We start from the raw sequence: 21,403 nt of genomic DNA, 5'->3' as shown, positions 1-21,403 counted from the left end.
GCATTGTCTGACTAGAAGATATGGATTTCAGTTTGGAACTGAGTGAACACCGTGCGTTGAAAGTCTTTTACAATTTTCGGCACTTTATCTCGAGATTGCATAGGGTAAACCCAAGTGTATCTACAGTAATCATCGATCAAGGTAATGAAGTACTTATATCCAGGCTCAGTGGGTAAAGTAATAGGGCCCCAAACATCAGAATAAACAATATGAAATGGAAATTCAGACCTTTTATTTCTCAAAGGTAAAGAACTTCTACAATGTTTACTCAATTGACATGTCTGACACTGTAACTGACTCATTGATAATGACACAAACAACTATGGAAACATAACTTTTAATGACTCAAAAGAAAGATTACCTAGACAACTATGCCATAAATAGGCTTTACTCTCACTTGACAAACTCATGGACTCTGTAGCCACAAGACCAGCTTTATTCTCCAACATGTAGAGACCATCCACCATGCTCCCTCTACCAATCGTCTTCCCTAAGGCCAAATCCTGAAACACACATGAAGACGGAAAAAAAGTGACTGAACAGTTCAAAGAGTGAGTTATATTACTAATGGACAACAAATTAATAGGTAATTTCGGAACATGTAGTACATTAGAAAGGGTAAGGCCGAGTGGGAGAGGTATGGTACCTTGGCCAACTATGGTAGAGAAGGAACCATCAGCTAGTCTGACCTTATCTCTCCTAGAGAGGAGGTTATATGTCTGAAATAAATTTGACTTACCGGTCATGTAGTTTGAGATTCCGGAGTCAATAACCCAAGGAGAATTAGTAGTATGAGATGGCACATGGAAGGTAGTGGCAACATTACCTGATGTAGACGTGAAAGAGGTAGAGGGAGTAGGACCAGAATCCATCTGTCGGAGAGTCCTACCATACAACTCCAAATGGTCACGAAAAGAGTTGATAATTTCTTCCTTAGGGTCAGTACTGGGATGCCTCTCCTGAGTTACCAATGGACTAGTCTCTGTTGACGCCAAATTAGTTGAGTTATACTTCTGATTCTGTTGGCTTGGTTTCTTGCCCTGATCAGGTGTTGACTTCTTACCCAAATCCTGTGCCCATTTAGGTTTTCCATGGATATCCCAACATGCATCTCTCGTATGTCGTGTCTTCTGGCAGTGAGCGTACCAAACTTTGCTCTTATCATCTATTCTTTTCTAAGAGTCACCTTTCTTAAAAGCACCTTCGACATTTGCATCTGAATTTCCCCGGACAGCTAGGGCAACTGACTCCCCCTCTACACAATTCATCACACTTCTTCTACTCTCTTCTACCTGCACTAAGGCATACACCTCTTGAACTGATGGCAAGTCTTTACCACCCAAGATATGCACCCGGATGGACTCATATGAAGGATTCAGCCCTAGGAGAAAGGCAAAGACTCGATGCTGAGATACAAGTGAGTTATATGCTTTTGCATCTTCATCACACTTCCAATTTACATTCTGGTAGTGATCAAGTTCTTTCCATATCGATGTCAAATCAGAATAGTACATCGAGAGACTCCTCTCCCCCTGCTTGCAAGTAGAGGATTCAGCTTGCGGTTGGTATATCTTGGCGTAATGTCTCTGCTCTGAATAGGTGGACTTTGCTTGTTCCCATATCTCACAAGCAGTTTCAGCCCACATACAAGTCTTCCTCCTATGGCAGCATGGAAACCAAGAGCCATGACATCACCATACTATTCTCTTGGTTCCACCTATCATATTCAACACTTCCATACTTTGGTTCCTTCACTCTCCCATTGATATATCCTATTTTCTCCCTAGCAGTGATGTAGAGTTTTATTCCCCTAAAGGTAGTTCAGACCATCAAAGGGAATAACAGCCATGGGGAAACTCATATCCATTCCCCCACTCACTCTATCGTGTCTCCCTGGAATTTCTAAAGTGGCAGAATTCTCAGACGACATGGTCAAAACAGACAATCAATCCCAAACACCAGACTTAGGATCCCTCCTTACTCCAAAAAAAAAAATATGCTCCACACACGTACTCAGTCTACACCCACACACTTAGGTTTGAAAACAGTCTTAGCACAAACAGTACCAATTTCAGGACAAAAACAAGGCAAGATTTGGCAGATTTCAGACCTGTGCGGTTTTGACAGTCCCAACCTACCAGCCTTCCAGAATGTCTAAGAACATTAATCAGCAGGAGAGATCCTTAACACTTGTAATCAAGCCAAAAAATTGAGATAACAGGTCATCCTTGACCTACAGTCACCTTAACACAGGAACAGAATCACATGATCCCAAAACACAAAAGGTATAAACCTCACAAAGGTCTGACAGCATTCAGTAGCCCAGATTCATTTGGTTTTTTCACTTGGTACACGACCAAGGAGGGTAAAGAAGAAATAAAAGAAGGACTGTACCAGTTGTAGATCTTTTTCTTCGGCCCAGATTCAGATCTCTGTTCCGCCCAGATTCAGCTCTCTGTTCCGCCCAGATTCAGCAAGTTGGAGAAGGAAGGAAGCTTGTTCGATCTGTTCTCTCAGTCAGTATTCCTGCTCTGATACCATCTTGACAGTGAGGCCGGCCAGAAATATTAGAAAGAGAAGAGAAGAGAAGAAGAAGAGAGAAAGGAGAGAAGAGAAGAGATTGGCAATGGAACAGTGCTGGCGGTGCCAGCTTTATTATATTATATAGGGCGGCAGAAATAAGAAGGGAAAAGACCCTTAACTAGCCAAACAGACCCTAACACAAATAACTAAATTATTTCAACAGCTCTCTTTTCTTTTCAACTTCTCTTCTTCTCTTCTTCTCCTTCTCTCTTCAAGAAACTACTTTTCTTTCATATTTTTTAATTCAGCAGATTTCTATTGTAATGATGATTAGAAGATGATGAAATGCTTGTTTTGTTATGCAGACCTTTTGCACGACTATGGTGGGATGAGACAGTACCCACTGTATTGACGACAATAGATCCTCGTTTCCAGGTATTTTATCATTGTAGTTTTATTCATGATTACTTGGTATTTATTCTTGGTCTTGGTTTAACCTTGTTGATTTTCTTAGGCAACTTTACATCCTGAGCATGATCGAGTCCTTACTATACGTGAGTGTGCTAGGCTGCAAGGTTTTCCTGATTATTATAGGTTCTATGGGACAATAAAACAAAGGTACATTGTTGTTTTCTTCTTTTCATTTTTCCAATTGTCAAGCTTTGGCACTTTTGCAATTGCTTCTTTGTGATAGTGTTTTTGATTGTTAATTGGTCTGAAGTTTCATTTAAAATGAATAATAATAAAAAGTACCAATGGACATGAGGGGATATATCACCCAACTCAAATGAGAAAAGTAAGAGCCAGCCCCCTTGTTTCTCTCCGCCAATTAATGTACAATTACTCAACCCAATGCAAGGTGCTTTGATCCTCAATATAATTCTTGTTTGTTCTTTCTTATTCTAGTAAGTGAAAGCTAAACTACTGTAGCCGAAGTAGCAGAAAAGAGGAGAAGAAGAAGAGATGCTGAAATGTTGAACTTTTTTTCCCAGTTGACAGTACTGTTATTTATATTAAAGTACAGTACAATGTTACATGAAATGACTGGGATACCCTTGATTAGTGATGGGACACCCAGACAACTTAAAACACTAAACAGACTTAGGCCCATTAACACAGGCCCAATACATAACAACTTAAACTCAAATACAGGCTAATAAGAACTCTTATCAATCGAACCATCCATACATACAAAACTTTCAACCTAACACTCCCCCTCAAGCTAAGCATGGATGTCAATCATGTTTAGCTTGCCAAGAAGGTCCATGAACTTTGTTGCAACAAACCCTTTAGTCAATACATCTGCAATTTGCATCTCAGATGGAGTATGCCACACAGAGTTCACCCGAGACAATTCTTTCTCTAACAAAGTGCCGATCAATCTCAATATGTTTTGTCTTGTCGTGCTGCACGGGATTGTTGGCAATGTTGATGGCAGCTTTATTGTCACAATATAGCCTGAGAGGATTTTCAGCCTTAATGCCAAGTTCATTAAGAAGAGTTCTGAGCCATAAGAGTTCAGCAACCCCATGGGCCATAGCCCGATATTCTGCATCTGCACTTGATCTAGCCACTACATTCTACTTTTTACTGCGCCATGTGACCAGGTTTCCTCCCACAAATGTATAGTAACCCGAGGTTTACTTCCTGTCTCCAACAGACCCAGCCCAATCTGCATCAGTGTAGGCTTCAATTTCAATTCTATTGTTTTTCCTGAAGAGAATTCCCTTCCCTGGGCAAGTCTTCAAGTACCTGAGAATCCTTTCAACTGCTTTCATATGAGGGATCTTTGGAGAGTGCATAAATTGACTGACAACATACACAGCATAAGCAATATCTGGCCGAGTGAGGGATAAGTATATCAGCTTCCCTACCAATTTTTGGTATCTCTCTCTATCATAGTAGTCCTCCCCTACTAATTCCTACAGGCCATGATTTTATTCTATTGGAGTATCTGCTGGCCTGCACCCCATCATGCCTGTTTCCTCTAGGAGGTCAAGAACATACTTCCGCTGACATATGTAGATTCCCTCTCTTGACCTGGCAACTTCAATCCCAAGAAAATATCTCAAATGACCCAAGTCTTTGATCTCAAATTCTAAAGCTAGAAACTCCTTCAGTCTTCTTATTTCGTCCAAGTCATTCCCGGTAATTACCATATCATCCACATAAACAATGAGTGCAATAAGTTTGCTATCCTATCTCCTTATGAACAATGTATGGTCTGCACCACTCTGAGTGTACCCCACTTTCTTCATGGCCCCACAAAGCCTCTCAAACCATGCACGGGGAGATTGCTTCAACCCATATAATGCTTTCCTCAGTTTGCACACCTTTCTACCAAACTCATAGCCTGGTGGAAGTTCCATAAATACCTCTTCAAGAAGGCATTCTTCACATCCAGCTGATGAAGTTCCCATGAAAAATTTGCTGCTAGTGACAAAAGAGCCCGAATTGTATTGAGCTTTGCTACCGGGGCAAAGGTTTCTTTGTAGTCAATCCCTTCTTTTTGAGTAAACCTCTTTGCCACAAGTCTGGCCTTGTACCTTTCAATAGACCCGTCCTCCCTGTGCTTTATAGTAAACACCCACTTGCACCCAACAGTGCTCTTCCCCTCTGGCAGATCCACTAATTCCCAAGTTATTGCTTTCATTAGGGCTTCCATCTCTTCATTCATAGCTTCTTTCCACCTTGGATTAGACACAACCTCTGAGTACCTAGAAGGAACACGCATAGAGGAAAGAGCAGACACAAAGGAGTGATAGGCAGGAGATAAATGTGAGTAAGAAACAAAATCAGCAATGGGGTGTCGGGTGGTGCAACAGCGAATAGGCTTACGGAGAGCAATAGGAAGATCCGAATCAGAAGTATGTGAGTTAGAATTACCTTGGATTGTACAGACAGATTGATTCGAGTCCAACTGGTTGCTGTCATGAGATTGAGGGCCCCTTTTTCTTCTGTTGAATGTAAGTATCTCTTTTTGTTGCCTACTGGAGCCTTCAGGAACATCTGCAGCATCAGGAGAGGTAACCGGCACAGTGGAAGTCTCATTGGGTTGACCTGGAATGCCATAACAAGGAGTAGGAGGAGAGGATGGAAGATCCGAGGTAGATAGGGGAACAAAAAAGGAGGGAGAATGAGAATCCTCTTCCATCCCACTAGTCTCCCCCTGAAGAGAATTCTGAGAAGACTGAAAATAGGGTTGAGACTCCAAGAAGACGACATCTCTGGTGACATACTTTCTCTTGGAGACAAGGTCATAACACTTGTAACCCTTTTGTGTAGGAGAGTACCCCAGGAGTACTCCCTTTGTAGCCTTAGGATCCAGCTTGGTCTTCTTTGGATCCTTCACATGTATGAAACATATACAGCCAAAGACTCGAGGAGGAAGGGAAAAATCTGGAAGAGTGGGACACAAAACAGAGAAAGGGGTTTTCATACCCAACACCTTAGATGGCATCCGATTTATCAGATATGATGCAGTAAGAACCGCTTGAGACCAGTATTGCTTGGGGACTTTGTGCTGGAATAGTAAGGCTCGAGCTGTCTCCAATAGATGTCTATTCTTGCGCTCAGCAACCCCATTCTGCTGAGGGGTATAAGCACAGGATGACTGATGTAGTATGCCAACATCTTCCATGAATAAGGTCAAGGATTTTTCAAAGTATTCAGCAGCATTGTCTGACCTGAATTGCTTAATCTTCTTATTAAACTGAGTTTCAACCATCTTGCAAAATGCCATAGTTATCCGTGGTACTTCATCCCGTCCTTTTAACAGGTAAACCCATGTGCATCGAGAGTAGTGGTCAATAAAACTGATAAAGTACCAGAAGCCATCAAAAGAAACAATGGGTGAAGGGCCCCAGACATCAGAATGAACCAAATCAAAAGGAGCACAAATATCATTACTGGAAGTTGGATACACAGTTCTACATTATTTTGACACTTGACATACTTCACAAATTTAACTCTGACTTGAAATGCCCTTAAACAGTTCGGGAAACAACATTTCTAATGAGGAGAAAGACACATGACCTAGTCTAGCATGCCAAAGATGCAGCTTAGCTTTTGACTCCGCACTCTCCGGACTACTACCAACAGATGCTTGTATTGCTGAACCGACGTCTGCATCAAGATAGTAGAGTCCTCCATACTCATGACCGCACCCAATCGTTCTCCTTGTCAATCTGTCCTAGAAGACACAATGAGTAGGAAAAAAAGTTATACTACAGTTCAAATTTTTGGTAAGCTTTGAAACAGACAAAAGATTTGAGGTGAGACTGGGAACATGCAAAACTGATTTAAGAGAGAGGTCCTTGCTTAGGTCAACCATTCCCTTTCCAGAGATAGTGGAGAAAGACCTATCAGCAACTCTCATCTTATCCTGACCAGACAACAAATGATATGAAGAGAATAGGGAAGACATATGTGTCATGTGTTCAGTTACACCGGAATCAATAACCCAAGAAGTAGAGTCAATAGATCCAGTGGCACTGAAGGCAGAGGCTGTACCTGATCTGGTAAGAGATGTAGAAGCAAAAGAATTATTCCTTAGACGGACCAATGCCCTGCTAAGGTCCTCTACCTCGCTAGCAGTGAAGCCCAAAGTACCAGTTCCAGAGGAATCAGCAACCTGTCCCATAGGAGAAGGAGACACTGTTGGTGTATTTTGTGAGTTGTCATCATTGTTGCTGGTGACAAGATTCCCACTTGCCGCAGGCCTGTTATCTCTAGAAGAAACTTCTCTGGGTATTGAAGACATCTTGACTGCAGCCACTGTGCAGGTGACACTGATTAAGACTAGCCGAAGCAGTTCTGAAGGTTCTGAACCAGTTCTGGAGCAGATTCTGATTAGCCAAAATGATCACAGCAGGTTCTGACAGCACTCAACACAGTTTCAGACTTGCCGAGACTGTCACAGTTCTGAAACAGTTCAGTTACAGCAGCAAGCAAGGAGTTCTGGACTGGTAACCGACCTGAAGCTAAGGATTCTCAACTATTGTGCTATGCAGACTCCACTTGAACTTCGAGTACTGCAACTGTAAAGAGAGTGCCCCTACTTGCGGCCAATACTAGGACTGCTGACATCAGTCCTCAACTAGGGTTCACAGTGCTGAACAATCTGGAGCTGGCAGCTCCCCAGGTAATCTCACAGCAGTGGTGAGGGATTTCGGACTGATAACCAACCTGAACTTGGAGCTGTTTACCACTTTGCTATGCTGGTAGAAGTGTTCACAGTGCTGGTAGAACACTAGATAGACTTCACTTGGGCTGAACCGAAACTGCAACAGTTCGGGTACAGTAGCAAGTGAACAGTTCGAAGCTGCAACAGTAGCAAGTGAACAGTTCGATGCTGCAACAGTAGCAAGTGAACAGTGGTCTCTGTAGAAGAAGCTAAGTCTGTGCAAGTCTTGCTGGAGCACCGAAGCTGCAACTGTAGAGGAAGCTCTCCCCCTTTCGGCTAGTGCTAGGACTGCTGAAATCAGTCCTCAACTAGGTCTGTCCTATACAGACCTCTCTTAGTAGCCAAATAGCTACTATTTGCTGGAAATAACCTAGTAGGACATCTACTTCTGGGTCTTACTTCCCTTGAGTCCTACGACCAAGAGAAACCCTAGGTTCGAACTTGCTTTACTCTCTTACACCCCTAGGTCTTTACTGCAGCAACCCAGAAAAGGAAGAGAGAATATGAAAAGACAGCAAGAGAAGAGAGTGTGCGCCGGCTGAAACCAGGAAGAAGCTAATGCTCTGATGCCATGAAAGCTAAACTACTGTAGCCGAAGTAGCAGAAAAGAGGAGAAGAAGAAGAGATGCTGAAATGTCGAACTTTTTTTCCCAGTCAACAGTACTGTTATTTATATTAAAGTACAGTACAATGTTACATGAAATGACTGGGATGCCCCTTATTAGTGATGGGACACTCAGACAACTTAAAACACTAAACAGACGTAGGCCCATTAACACAGGCCCAATACATAACAACTTAAACTCAAATACAGGCTAATAAGAACTCTTATCAGCCGAACCATCCATACATACAAAACCTTCAACCTAACAGTAAGGGAATGCACCAAAGAATAGAGAACCTCCCCTCTAGGTAACTATATAGAAACTACTCAATTATTCCCAATGAGGTCATGATAAATTCCACCATTTGAAAAAGAAACACCCATATATAGACTTGTTTTGGCTATCCTTCTCAAAATTATTTGAAGGATGGAAAGAAAATAAAAAGAAAATGTAGGACTCCTAAAAGCACCCAAGAAATTAACAACCAATAGACTTGAACTACAAGGAGCTTCCCATACTAATAAACTACTTTCCATATTAACAATTAATATGGAAAATAAACAACGAATACTATAAATAATGAATTCAAATGGGGTGCTTTTTTTAAAGCACACTCAAGTCAACAATGCCTTGTCCTAACATTAGGGGCTGCATAGTTGTCGAGGAGTACATTCTATTAATACTATATATATATTATACTTTTGAAATTTAAAAGATTCAAGGGTTTTGAGAAGAGAAAAAGAAAAGAAGGATGAAGAGGCTTTTTTTTCTTTTGTATTTTTTTCCTATTATTTCTTCCTCTCTCTAGAGGTGTAAAACGGGTCGTGCTAAGCATTGGGCCAGGTCGGACCGTGGATCGGGCCAAAGTTATTTATTTAAAAAATTGAAAAAAAAAACCTTAATTTTTTTATTTTATATGAATTTTGGTGTATACAATTGCTTATATATATATATATATATGGTTGTGTCAGCTCGAACCACCGACCTGAAACCCCAAGCCTGGCACGGCCCATCAGTCCATACAAATCGAGCTAAGCCGCAAGCAACATGACCCAATTTACACCTCTACCTCTCTCCCTCTTATATTAAATAAAACAATGATTCCACGGTTTCTACCCTTGTTCTATTTCTCTTTTACTTTCTATCTTAATTTTTTTTCTTACAAAATTTCATCCTTCTTTAGTTTCTAATTTGATATGAAATTGTTCTATTATGTACTTGTTATATTTGTATTGTTTTTAACAATATTGAAATTAATTTATTTAAAACACTATTGTCTTTTAGACATGATGATTTGCCATGTTTTCATAGGAAATTGAATGTTCTTAATAAGGGAAATTGTAATTTTTTCAATAAAGATGTATGCTTATTGCCATATAATACTAGGGAAATAACCAAATTTAGGTGTTGTTTGGCGAGTCTTTCTATGCAGTCTATCACTTTTTGGTTTTTTCTGTTTGGTATTAGAAAGATGAGAAGACCTGAAGACAAGCACCTAGAAGTTCCAAAATGGCCAAAAATTGGGAAGCCTCAATTGACGCTTTTGGTCTTTTTGCATCTAAAATATCCTTCTAATCCATTTTTAACACCCCAATAGACGAAGATACTTAGGAGGCTTATGTCTCTTACATTTTGAATTACGCCTCATGCCTCCAAGCAATTGAATACCTCAAATTGCACCTCCACATTTTTAAACATTGATTAGGATTACATGATACATGTTTGTTAGCTTAAAGGAAAGATTTTAGGTGGCATGAGAACAGGGGTGTTTGTCATTCTCTTGTATTTTATCATGTGTAGATATTGTTCAAATTTATGTAGGGGCATATTAGACATTGTACTTCACAATAGAAACACTCCTATAAGTAGTGACCAACTGGGCAAGAGAAGCACTCCTAAGGCATTTCATACTGGTATTCTTTGATGATATTCTGGTTTACAGCCACGATTGGCCCACACACTTGCAACATCTTGAAAAGACTTTGGAGGTACTGAGAGAAGATGGGTTCTATGCCAAACTATCTAATTGCACATTCGACCAGACCAGGGTCCACTATTTGGGCCATATTGTTACAGCAGGTCAGGTTATGGCCAACCCAGAGAAGATCTCGTGTATCTAGGCTTGGCCCACCCCCGTTACAGTGAAGGCTCTTAGGGGGTTCCTTGGCCTCACTGGCTACTAGAGGTGTTTTATTCCAGGGTACGGATCGATTGCAGCACCATTAACCCATTTGTTGAAGCAGGACTCCATCTGGGGGCCCAAAGCCCAGCAGGCCTCTTTGAAGACCTGAAGAGGGCCATGTCCACCCCGCCCATTCTGATGCTACCAGACTTCAGTGATACTTTTGTGTTGGAATGTGATGCATCGGGTATAGGCTTAGGTGCATTTTTGATGCAGAAAGGGAGACCATTGGCCTACTACAGCAAGGCCTTGACAGCCTAGGCCCAAGGTTATTCTACTTATGTAAAGGAACTCATGGCTGTTGTGTTAGCCGTCCAGAAATGGCGGGCTTACCTACTAGGCCGACATTTCATCATTCAAATAGACCAAAAGAGCCTTAAGTTCTTGTTGGAGCAGCAGGTCCACACAGAATATCAGCAAAAGTGGGTATCCAAGCTTCTTGGGTACGACTACTCAATTGAATACAAACCTGGGCCCACCAACAAGGCAGCAGATGCCCTCTCGAGAGTAATTGAGTTCCATCAGTTGACGGGCTCCCAGCCCACTCACCCCTTTTTCAAGGCAATCAGGTTGGAGGCTCGTGAAGCACCAGAATTGGCACAGATAAGGGCCCGTTACCAACACAACCCCACCTCAGTACCAGGATACAGCATGATGAGCCCAGATCTCCTATATAGGGACGGTACGTGCTACCTTCCTCCTCCACTCACATTCCTGCTCTCTTGCAACAGTTTCATGATTCTCCTCAAGGGGGGCATTCTGGTGTTTTACGGACTTATAAACGGCTGTCTTCACACTACTATTGGGCTGGTATGAGAAGAAGAGTCCAACAATATGTGGCTGCCTGTGTTGTTTGTCAGCAGCAAAAGTATGATTCTCAAGCACCTTCCGGACTGATGCAGCCTCTCATAGTACCTGCCCAGGTATGGGAGGATATCTCAATGGACTTCATTACAGGGCTGCCCAAGTCCAACCGGTATTCAGTCATAATGGTGGTCGCCGATCGCTTGAGCAAGTATGCACATTTTTCAGCACTTCCGCACCCTTACACTGTTGCAATGGTTGCTGAAGTTTTTATCAGGGATGTTGCCAAGTTACATGGGACTCCCAAGTCAATTGTCTCGGATTGGGACCCAACCTTCCTTAGCCAGTTTTGGAAGGAGTACTTTCAACTTTAGGGAACTAAGCTACACCGGTCCACCAGCTATCACCCATAGTCCGACAGCCAAACTGAAGTGGTAAACAGGTGTTTGGAGACATATCTGAGGTGTTTTACAGGGGATAGGCCGCGGGGCCCAATGATTGCCTTGGGCCGAATACTTTTACAACTCTACCTATCAAGGGGCTACAGCCATGACCCCCTTCAGGGCCGTGTATGGAAGGGATCCTCCTGCCATCTTGCCATATGAATCAGGGTCCACTAATGTGGCTGCAGTGGAGACACGATTAATCAATTGAGATGAGATATTGCAAGAACTCAAGTTCAACCTGAACCGGGCCCAACAAAGGATGAAGTTCTACTATGATAAGAAGCATCGTGAGGTGGAGTATCAGATCAGGGAATATGTTTACTTGAAGTTGCAACCCTACTGTCAAGTCTCAGTCACAAAGAGGGCCTGGCCAAAATTTGGACCCCATTATTTCAGTCCTTACAAGATCCTGGAGGAAATTGGTCCTGTTGCCTATAAGCTGGAGCTTCCCCCCTCCTCCCCCCTTCACCTAGTCTTCCATGTGTCCCTGCTCAAGAAGTGCACCAGCCCCCAGGCCATCATCAACCCAACACTGCCCACATTCACAGATGATGGAGGCCTAGTTACTGAACCCAAGAGCATAATGGACTTCAGGTGGGTTAAAAAGGGGAAGCAGGTCATCCAGGAGGCTCTAGTTGAGTGAGAGGGACTACCTACAACAGACGCCACTTGGGAACCTTACTGGGAGTTGCAAACCCAGTTCCCAGATCTGGGCCTTGAGGCCAAGGTCAAACTGAAGGGGGGAGGAGATGGTGAGAACACAGGAGCTGGCCCAAGCCCAGTTCGCTATGCTAATGGGCCACGACCACCAATCACTATGGTGTATACACATAAGAGGAATCCCTGACAAACACCTGAGCAGCTATAGGCCACGTTCGATGGAATCCCAACTAATTCCACTATCATAACCAACTGAGTTGGTTCTCTGCAATGTAACGGCCAGCGACTGCTTATATAAGCTGCGCCTTCTGTCAATGAAAATAAGAAAGAATACTCGTTCTCTCTCTCTCTCTCTCCGCAATGTGATAGGCAGTAACCTATCACATTATTCGTGATCCCATGCTTCCTATAACCAATACTCCTGTGCATTATCCCAATATCATACTTTTATCCTATTATATTTCCATACATCAACACTTGTTCATTAGCCTGTCAAGAAAAGCTAACTGAATATTAGTCATCCCCGTCTTTTATTTCATTTTCCTTCAAGTCTATCCTGTTATCATAGGTCTTTGTGAGAATAACAAATTGAACAAGAGCTGTGTTCACCCTTAAAGTAGAAGTACCACGGCACTCCTACTGTTGTAGCAAACTAAAATTGTATAATTTGGGGCAAGTATCATGGTGGAAAGGTAAAATTTTATTGTGCTTCATGCATTCACTAGTCTTGTCCTGTGAAAGGTTCCTGACTTACTGTTCCTATAAGAATAAGTGTAGGAGAGGATTAGGTGGAATATGAGCCAAGTACAAGGTTCTTTACTTCTTTTGGACTGGGAAGAAAGGGGGCACACAATGACAGATCTCCATTGAACTCAAATATCTCACATGGGATCATCAAAACAAGGCATCAACTATAATAGACACATTGGTACATCCACCAAGGAGATAAAAGAAACAGAATACTTTAAATGCTCCCAAAACCAATTTATAAAAGTAATATTGATAACTTTGAGATATACCTACCCTACATGATGAAGACCTGACAGTTGGAGTCGGCTAATTCACCAGGAGTTGCATCTTAATTCAGAAACCACATCAATGATGCCATTGCATATTCAGTTCAGACAATAGTATCAGCTCCATCAGTATCAGAAAGATTACAAATGACACCTTACCAGCACTGCAAAATCTCTGTGAATACATTTATGGAGATAGTTTGCACCGTTGGTGTTTCTTTGAATTTTATATTGGCATTAATTCCAAATAATTAGTCCTAAATCGAACCATCTCTAAATGATGGCTTGAAGCCAAATGAGAATTTTCTGAATTTCCTTTTTGGGGTAATACTTCTTTTGTAACACCAAGTTTTGACCTTCCTGGTGTCTCTCTGTAATATGGAGATTGAGAAGTCCAACCATAGTTTTCCACATCCAGTGTGACTAACCTCTTCAGCATGTGACACCATTTAATAGTCAATTGTTTAATCTACAGTTTCCAGTTGCCATTTCAGTTGAAAATTCTTCATGATCCATGAGAACTAGTCTAGTATATTAATCTTTATTGTACTGGCAGATATTGTCAGATTGGGAATGCAGTGGCTGTTCCAGTTGCACGAGCTCTAGGGTACACAATGGGGATGGCATGGCTGAAGCTGACTGGGGATGAACCACTGATGACTCTACCACACAATTTTTCCCATTCAAGCACTCTTCAGTCGGTGCAATCCTCTTCATCTGAGGTAGAACAGTAATTTTTTTCATGCCCTCTCTTCTAAATCTTCTAATTTGCACAGCACAAACATCTACATTAATTGATCAGGCAATGTTCTGTGCCCATTATTCTTTGGCCCCTCTAAGCCAAACTGAGAGAGGACACTACTAATCCAATAAAATTTGTAGAAATTAATAAGAAAGGTTTTGTCCTAGCGGATTATTCTCCTAGCTTTTATGGTTAGGTTCTTTTTCTTCCTTTGAGCTGTAAGGACTAAAAATCAAACTCTCCAATTGATGGACTTGAGTTGGTAATAACGTGCTCACAGATGATGAAGAAAAACCTTTTTTTCAGTTGACCTTCAGCAAGACAGGTTACAAATATTTGCTCATAGGTTGTGTTCAAAAGTCAAAACCATATATTGCAATGGAATTGTATCATAGTGAAGGTAGCACATTTCTCCGCACCATCTACAACATAGTAACTGAAGTATTATATTTTCCATCTCATCAAATCAACCTTGGCCTTTGATCGTGCCTTTCTACTTTTCCAAGGAAATAACAGCGGCCATGTGCTTGACCAGGTTTTGTTAGTCACTGTTCAATGACTGAGAAGTGAATCTAGCAAAAGAGATGAAAGAAAGAAAAACTATGATAGAGAACAGGAAATTTTATTATTAAAGGTCTCTTGCACTGTGATGGTTTGATCATGTGCACAGAAAACCTTTAACAACACCCATAAGAAGTGATCCTTTGCAAGTTGAAGGGGCTAGAAAGGGTAGTAAGAAATTGTTTAAGAGAATAAGAGCCAACAATTTAATAATAGATATGGCATTAAATAGAATGGAATGGCAAAACAGGATTCATGTAACCGACCCCATATAGTTGGGATAAGGCTTGGATGGTGATGATGAAAGGTCTCTTGCACTATAGAGTTATCCAATCCAATCAGGTCAACTTATGAACAAGGTTCAAAATATTGACACAATATGCCTGATACAGGGCATATTGTTTTGGTATCTTAAAGCATGGGCATCAGGGCATGGGGCACAGTTGGAATGTGGCACATATCATTCAGGATCTGTGGTGGCAGTCATGACCACCATAATAACTCATAACCACCTCTAGAAGTGGAAAATCTGAAAATTACAAGAAAATAATTTTTAAAGCATTTTCATTGTAGGAAAGAACTATAATATGGATCTATCAATGATTTATTAAACTCATTGATCTAAGAATAATTTGTCAAAAATGGTTTTTACTTAATTGTTTAGAAAAAGCCAAAAAATAAAAAATAATTTAATTTATATATTCTAAATGATTTGCAAGGTAAGAGAGAACTATAGTCCATCAAACTCATTGATCTAACAACAATTTGATATGTCTTGTAATGAATTTTAGTACATGGGAGCTCAAACACTATTTGATGAATTATAAGTTATTGTATGATATCTGAAAGAATGATAGGATCCATCTTATGGACACCAAAAAGATTGCGGAATGGGTGGGCGAATTTCAAAAATTTTCCTACCTTCTCCCAACTGGGAATCGTATTCCCTAGATTTAGAATACAATATTCAAAGATCCTACTTGAACCATAATCGAACCAGATCTGAACCAAAAAGAAAAGGGAGGATTATACCTGATCCGGAGAAGCAGTATCTCCCAAAGTTGGTGTTCACGCCCAAAGAGGACACTGTCGAGTAAGAGCAAGTGATAGACAAGAGGAGAGAAGAGAGGAAGAGAGGAGAGGAGAGCCGAGAGGACTAAAAGCCCCTATTGAACTTAGGGAGCGAAAGAATGATCTATTATTATTTATACTAGTACAGTCGAACAGTAATCAAAGAGGAAATTACATCAGTACCCTTATGGTACTAAACCTGAATACATAAACATAAACAACTGACAACACTCCCCCTCAAGTTGGAGCATAGATATCAATCATGCCCAACTTGTCACAAAGATCATGATGTCTAGAAAGGTTTAAACCCTTTGTAAAGATGTCTGCAAGCTGATTCTCAGAAGTGACATAGGGGGTACACACTTAGCCTGTGATAACTTTCTCTCTAATAAAATGCTTGTCAACTTCGATGTTGTAGAGAAGATGGGCCGAATGGCCCATAGACTGTCATTTCATGTTATGTTATGTTTTTCTCTGTTGTGGGCCTTATTCTAGGCCCATACTCTGTAATATTCTGTTTTTTTGTATTTTCCTGCTCACTCAAGGGCCTCTCTGTAATTTGTCAAAGATTAACTTATTAATAAGATGTTTAGAGTGTTAGAGAAGGGTTATGTTCGAACCTCTTACTCTCTAACACTCATTGCCGCCAGCTCTCTCTTCTCTTCCTCTCTTGTTTGTTCATTTTCTAGTTTGCATCTAATCTCAAACAGTTCCATACATCAAGTGGGCTGTTTTTCAACTTGGTATCAGAGCAGGCCATTGCTTGGCGTGTCCCTCATGTGGTTCTAGTTCAGCCAACTACATGAGGAGGTTCTAGGGCTGAAAGTTTACAGTCATCCGCCTGGTTCTTGGAGGTCATTGGAGGGTGCCCAAGTTTCTATACACTTGGAGAAGGGTTCGGTGACCAGGAAGAATCAGAGAGCAAGTTGTTTGGCCTGATTTGAAATCAGAGAAAAGGACTTTCGAAGTTATCTCAGAGAACAAGTGTTCGGCCTGGTTTATAGTTCAAACCAGAGACTCTCTTGCTGTAAGTTTTTTCTCAGTCCTTTGCTGAGTTATTTTTTTGTTGTTTGGGAGGACTATTAAAGCATTCAAAGCCCACATACATTCGGCCCACTGTTGCTGGACTGTTTTTTTGGGTTGTTTTGGAAGTGCTATTCGGCTGATTATTGGACTGTCGAGCTGCTGAAACTAATCTAAAACTAAGTGGCACTAGTCTCATCTTCATCCCAGCCTCTTCTTGGACCTATACTGAACACCTTGAAGTGGTTTCTTCTAGTTAACAGTAGGCTGTTAACTACTGCACACTGAGTGTTCGACGAAAGGTCTCTTAAGGACTGTGGCCCTATTTTCTTCTCTTTGGGACAACGGCTGTTGAGAACCTGAAATACCTTGTGATTGGAGGTTTGTTGGGTGTCCTTTAAAGGGTGAAACAGTAAAGAAAAAACTACCACCGAACTGGACTGTCACAGTTATCAAGTCTGAACTGATTCTGTGAGCTAGTTGTTGTTACCTATTCAGCTCAAACTAAACTCATCAAGACCCCAGTACCTTGAGAAACCTATTAAAATCCTAATTGGAGCCTTTACATGATGGATTTCTCAAGCCTTGAAAACAAGAATGCTGCTGAATATGGACAGATTTTGGGAACCCCAACTGATTCTATGCTGGCTATAACTACAGTTAAGCTTGATGGGACCAACTACTTGGCTTGGTCACAATCAGTGAAAATCCACATTTGTAGCAAAGGAAAATGGGGTTTTATTTCTGGGAGCAAGAAAGCTCCTCCAGAGGATGATCCATCTTATGAGAGATGGGTACAAGAAAACTACACAGTGATTGGGTGGCTTGTGAACTCAATGCAGCCACAGATTAGTCAGCATTATCTATGGATGAACTCGGCTAAAAAATCTGGGATAGTGTTGCAGAAACTTACTCCCAGAAGTTGAATGTTGCCAGAGCTTACAAACTGAGAAGTGATGTGAAGAATCTAAGACAGGGGGAGAAGTCACTTGCAGCATACTTCTCAGCCCTAAAATCTATATGGCAAGAGATTGATTTGATAGAGGCCGTGACATGGGATACCCCTAAGGATGCTGAAACATATAGGAAATTGGTTGAAAGGAATAGGGTCTTTGAGTTCTTGACAGGGCTGAATTCTGAATATGACATTACAAAGCAAAACATCTTGTCCAAGGAAGATGTTTCATTGTCTCAAGCATATGCTTTGGTCAGCAGTGAAGAAAGCAGGAGGCAAGTGCAGGTTCAAGGGGTCAGTATCAATGATCATTTTGCAAATATGGGAATCAAACCCAAAGGGGTTACAGAAGCCCCCAGTGGCACAGGAAAGAAGGAGGTGGTGTGTGAATATTGCAAGAAGTCGAAACACACTAAGGACAAGTGTTGGAAATTGCATCCCAGTCTTGTCCCTATCCGATTCTAGAAGAAGAATAACAGTAGAAAAACAGGAAGTGCACATACAGCCACAAGTACAGATACAGAGTTTGAGTCTGCAAGTGCACAATTGGCAGCCATGAAAGCTGATTATGAGAAGTTTGGAAGGATGATCAGCCAGCTTGAAGGTGTAACTTCATCATCCAACCCTTCTGGAAGTCCAGCCACCTCTGCATTTGCTCACTCAGGTATAAGGGCTTCTGCTAACCATGCATCTACCTCAGGTAATCCCAAGACCCCTTGGATCATTGACTCAGGTGCTTCTGATCACATGACCAACCTTTCCACTTTGTTTGTGTCATATGATTTGCTTCCTGGTCGTGACAAAATCACCTTAGCTGATGGTTCTCTTGCCCCCATTTCTGGCAAGGGAACTGTCAAGCCTACAGACTCTTTACTTTTATCTTCCACTCTTCATGTACCTAAGTTAAATACCAACTTGTTATCTGTAAGTAGCTTGACCAAGTCATTGAATTGTTGTGTAACCTTTTTCCCTTCTCACTGTGTGTTTCAGGACCTGAAGTCTCGGAAGGTGATTGGGAGTGGCCATGAAGCGAATGGAATATACTTGCTCGACACCCCTGGCCAATGCTTTGATCATCCCAAGAATGCTGCTTTTGGTTCTACTTCTTCAGAGTCAGTCAGTCAAATTATGTTGAGTCATTGTCGGTTGGGTCATTTACCTTTTTCTGCTTTAAGTCATTTGCTTCCCAAACTGTTTAAGGGAGTCAGTGTGTCCAGTCTCAATTGTGAGTCATGTCAGTTGTCAAAGCATTGTAGAAAAAATTACCCTGTGAGCAATAAAAGATCCTCTTTTCTTTTTCATATTGTACACTCTGATGTGTGGGGGCCTTACCACTTGTCCTCTATGGGGGGCTACAAATACTTTATCCTGTTCATTGATGACTTTTCTAGATTCACTTGGATATACTTAATGAAATCCCGAGACGAAGTCCCGAGACTTGTGAGGCAATTTCATGAGCTTGTTTTGACTCAATTTGGTACCAAAATTAAGGTTTTCAGATCTGACAATGCAAAAGAGTATTTTGAGAAGAGCTTATCCTTGTATCTCTCTGACATGGGGGTTATTCACCAAAGCTCCTGTGTTAGAACCCCTGAACAAAATGGAGTTGCTGAGAGAAAAAATAGACATATTGTTGAAGTTGCAAGGATCCTTTTATTTGCCTCACATGTTCCCACAAGATTTTGGGGTGATGCTGTACTTACTGCTACCTATCTCATAAACCGTATGCCATCCAGGGTTTTAGGGTTTAAATCCCCCTTCAGTCTTCTTCATCCAGATAAGGATCTCTTCCCAATTCCTCTTCGTGTGTTTGGTTGTACCTGTTATGTTCACATTCCAAGTGTGCAGAGACACAAGTTTGAACCAAAAGCCCACAAATGCATCTTCCTCGGTTACTCCCCCACACAAAAGGGTTATTATTGTTTTGATCCAAAGACTGGCACCAGACATGTCTCTATGGATGTTACCTTTGATGACCTTTCTCCTTTTTATGGTTCCTCTCAGGAAGGACATTGTCAACAGGGGGAGAGTCTGTCACAAGTTTTTGCTCTTCCCCTTCCTGTCCCAGTTCAGTCTCTTGACAAATCTGTATCCTCACAAAATGAATCAAAGGAGGATCAGCCACTTCATTCCTCTTGTCCTAGTGCTCCTATTTCTTTACCTCCTTGTCCTTCCCATAATCCCAAAGTGTATCAAAGGCAGAGATCCAGGAATGAGCAAGTGGTTTCCCTTACAACAGATGAGGCTCATACCCTCCCAATCACAGATGAGATAACAGGTATTGCTTCAGCTCCCTTGGAATCCCCCTTCCCAGATCTTGATGTCCCCATTGTTGTTAGGAAAGGAAAGCGGAAGTGTACTGCACACTGCATTTCCAAACACCTTTCTTATGACCTACTTTCCCCTTCATATTGTGCCTACCTCTCTTCAGTTGCTTCTAACCCCATTCCTAAGTCTGTATCAGAAGCTCTTGGGATTCCAGAATGGAGAGATGCCATGCAGGCTGAAATGGATGCTCTACATGAAAATGGTACTTGGGAGGTGGTGGATTTGCCTGAAGGGAAGGATCCAGTTGGATGCAAGTGGGTTTTTACCATTAAATACAGGGCAGATGGGACTATTGAGAGGTACAAGGCCAGACTTGTTGCAAAGGGCTACACACAGACATATGGATTGACTATCTGGAGACTTTTGCCCCTGTTGCTAAGATGACATCTGTGAGGGTTCTTTTATCTCTGGCAGCTCACTTTGATTGGCCTCTCTATCAGTTAGATGTAAAGAATGCATTTCTGAATGGTGACTTACATGAGGAGGTCTACATGTGTCTTCCTCTAGGAATGTATGGGAAAGATATGCAAGGAAAGGTATGTAAACTGAAGAAATCTCTTTATGGCCTCAAACAATCTCTTAGAGCCTGGTTTGAGAGATTTAGAGCTGCACTTGTTAAATTCGGCTATGTTCAGACACAGTCAGATCATACTCTTTTTGTGAAAAAAAGCGGGTCTCTAGCAGTGTATCTCATTGTGTATGTTGATGACATTATAGTGACTGGTGATGATGCCTCTGGCATTCTGGGCCTTAAGTCTTTCCTCCGTACAGAATTTGAGATTAAGGATCTGGGGGAGTTGAGATATTTCCTTGGCATAGAAGTTGCCAGATCCAGGGATGGGATTCTTATTTCCCAGAGGAAATATGTCCTTGATTTGTTGTCTGAAACTGGAAAATTGGGTGCAAGACCAGCTGCAACTCCTATTGATATGAGTCACAAACTTTCAGCTTCGGATGGAACTTTGTTGGAAGACAAAGGGGTCTTTCAGAGACTTCTTGGGAAGCTTTTGTACCTGTGCATGACTAGGCCAGATATTGCGTATGCTGTCAGTTGCATTAGCCAGTTCATGCATGCTCCTAGAGATACCCATATGGCAGCAGCAGAACGGATTTTGTGCTATCTGAAAGGCTCTCCAGGAAAAGGAATTCTATTTGCCAAACATGGTCATCTGAAACTTGAAGCCTATACTGATGCTGATTGGGCTGGAAATATTGATGATAGAAGATCTACTTCAGGGTATTGCAGTCTGGTGGCTGGTAATGTTGTCTCTTGGAGGAGTAAGAAACAAACAGTTGTGGCTC

At 41.6% G+C, this 21,403-nt stretch overlaps 1 protein-coding gene across 6 annotated transcripts in view; it reads left to right on the top strand.

Annotated features, from left to right (window-relative positions):
* LOC148879505 (DNA (cytosine-5)-methyltransferase 1-like) overlaps positions 1-21,403 on the top strand; it is a 171,442-nt gene that overhangs the window by 138,077 nt on the left and 11,962 nt on the right. For 3 of the 6 annotated variants that reach the window (XM_088961046.1, XM_088961044.1, XM_088961045.1), the window contains 3 exons: positions 2,889-2,958; positions 3,038-3,141; positions 13,978-14,143. In XM_088961046.1, the coding sequence (XP_088817172.1) occupies positions 2,889-2,958; positions 3,038-3,141; positions 13,978-14,143 (340 nt within the window). Of the gene's footprint in view, positions 1-2,888; positions 2,959-3,037; positions 3,142-13,977; positions 14,156-21,403 lie in introns of those variants that run through there. The other 3 variants (XR_016104257.1, XR_016104258.1, XM_088961047.1) reach the window with 2 other exon arrangements.

This window comes from Nelumbo lutea, chromosome 1, assembly GCF_056320005.1.
Source record: "Nelumbo lutea isolate HS-2025 chromosome 1, American lotus-T2T, whole genome shotgun sequence".
Lineage (NCBI taxonomy): Eukaryota > Viridiplantae > Streptophyta > Magnoliopsida > Proteales > Nelumbonaceae > Nelumbo > Nelumbo lutea.
This window is presented reverse-complemented; position numbering and strand designations above follow the sequence as displayed.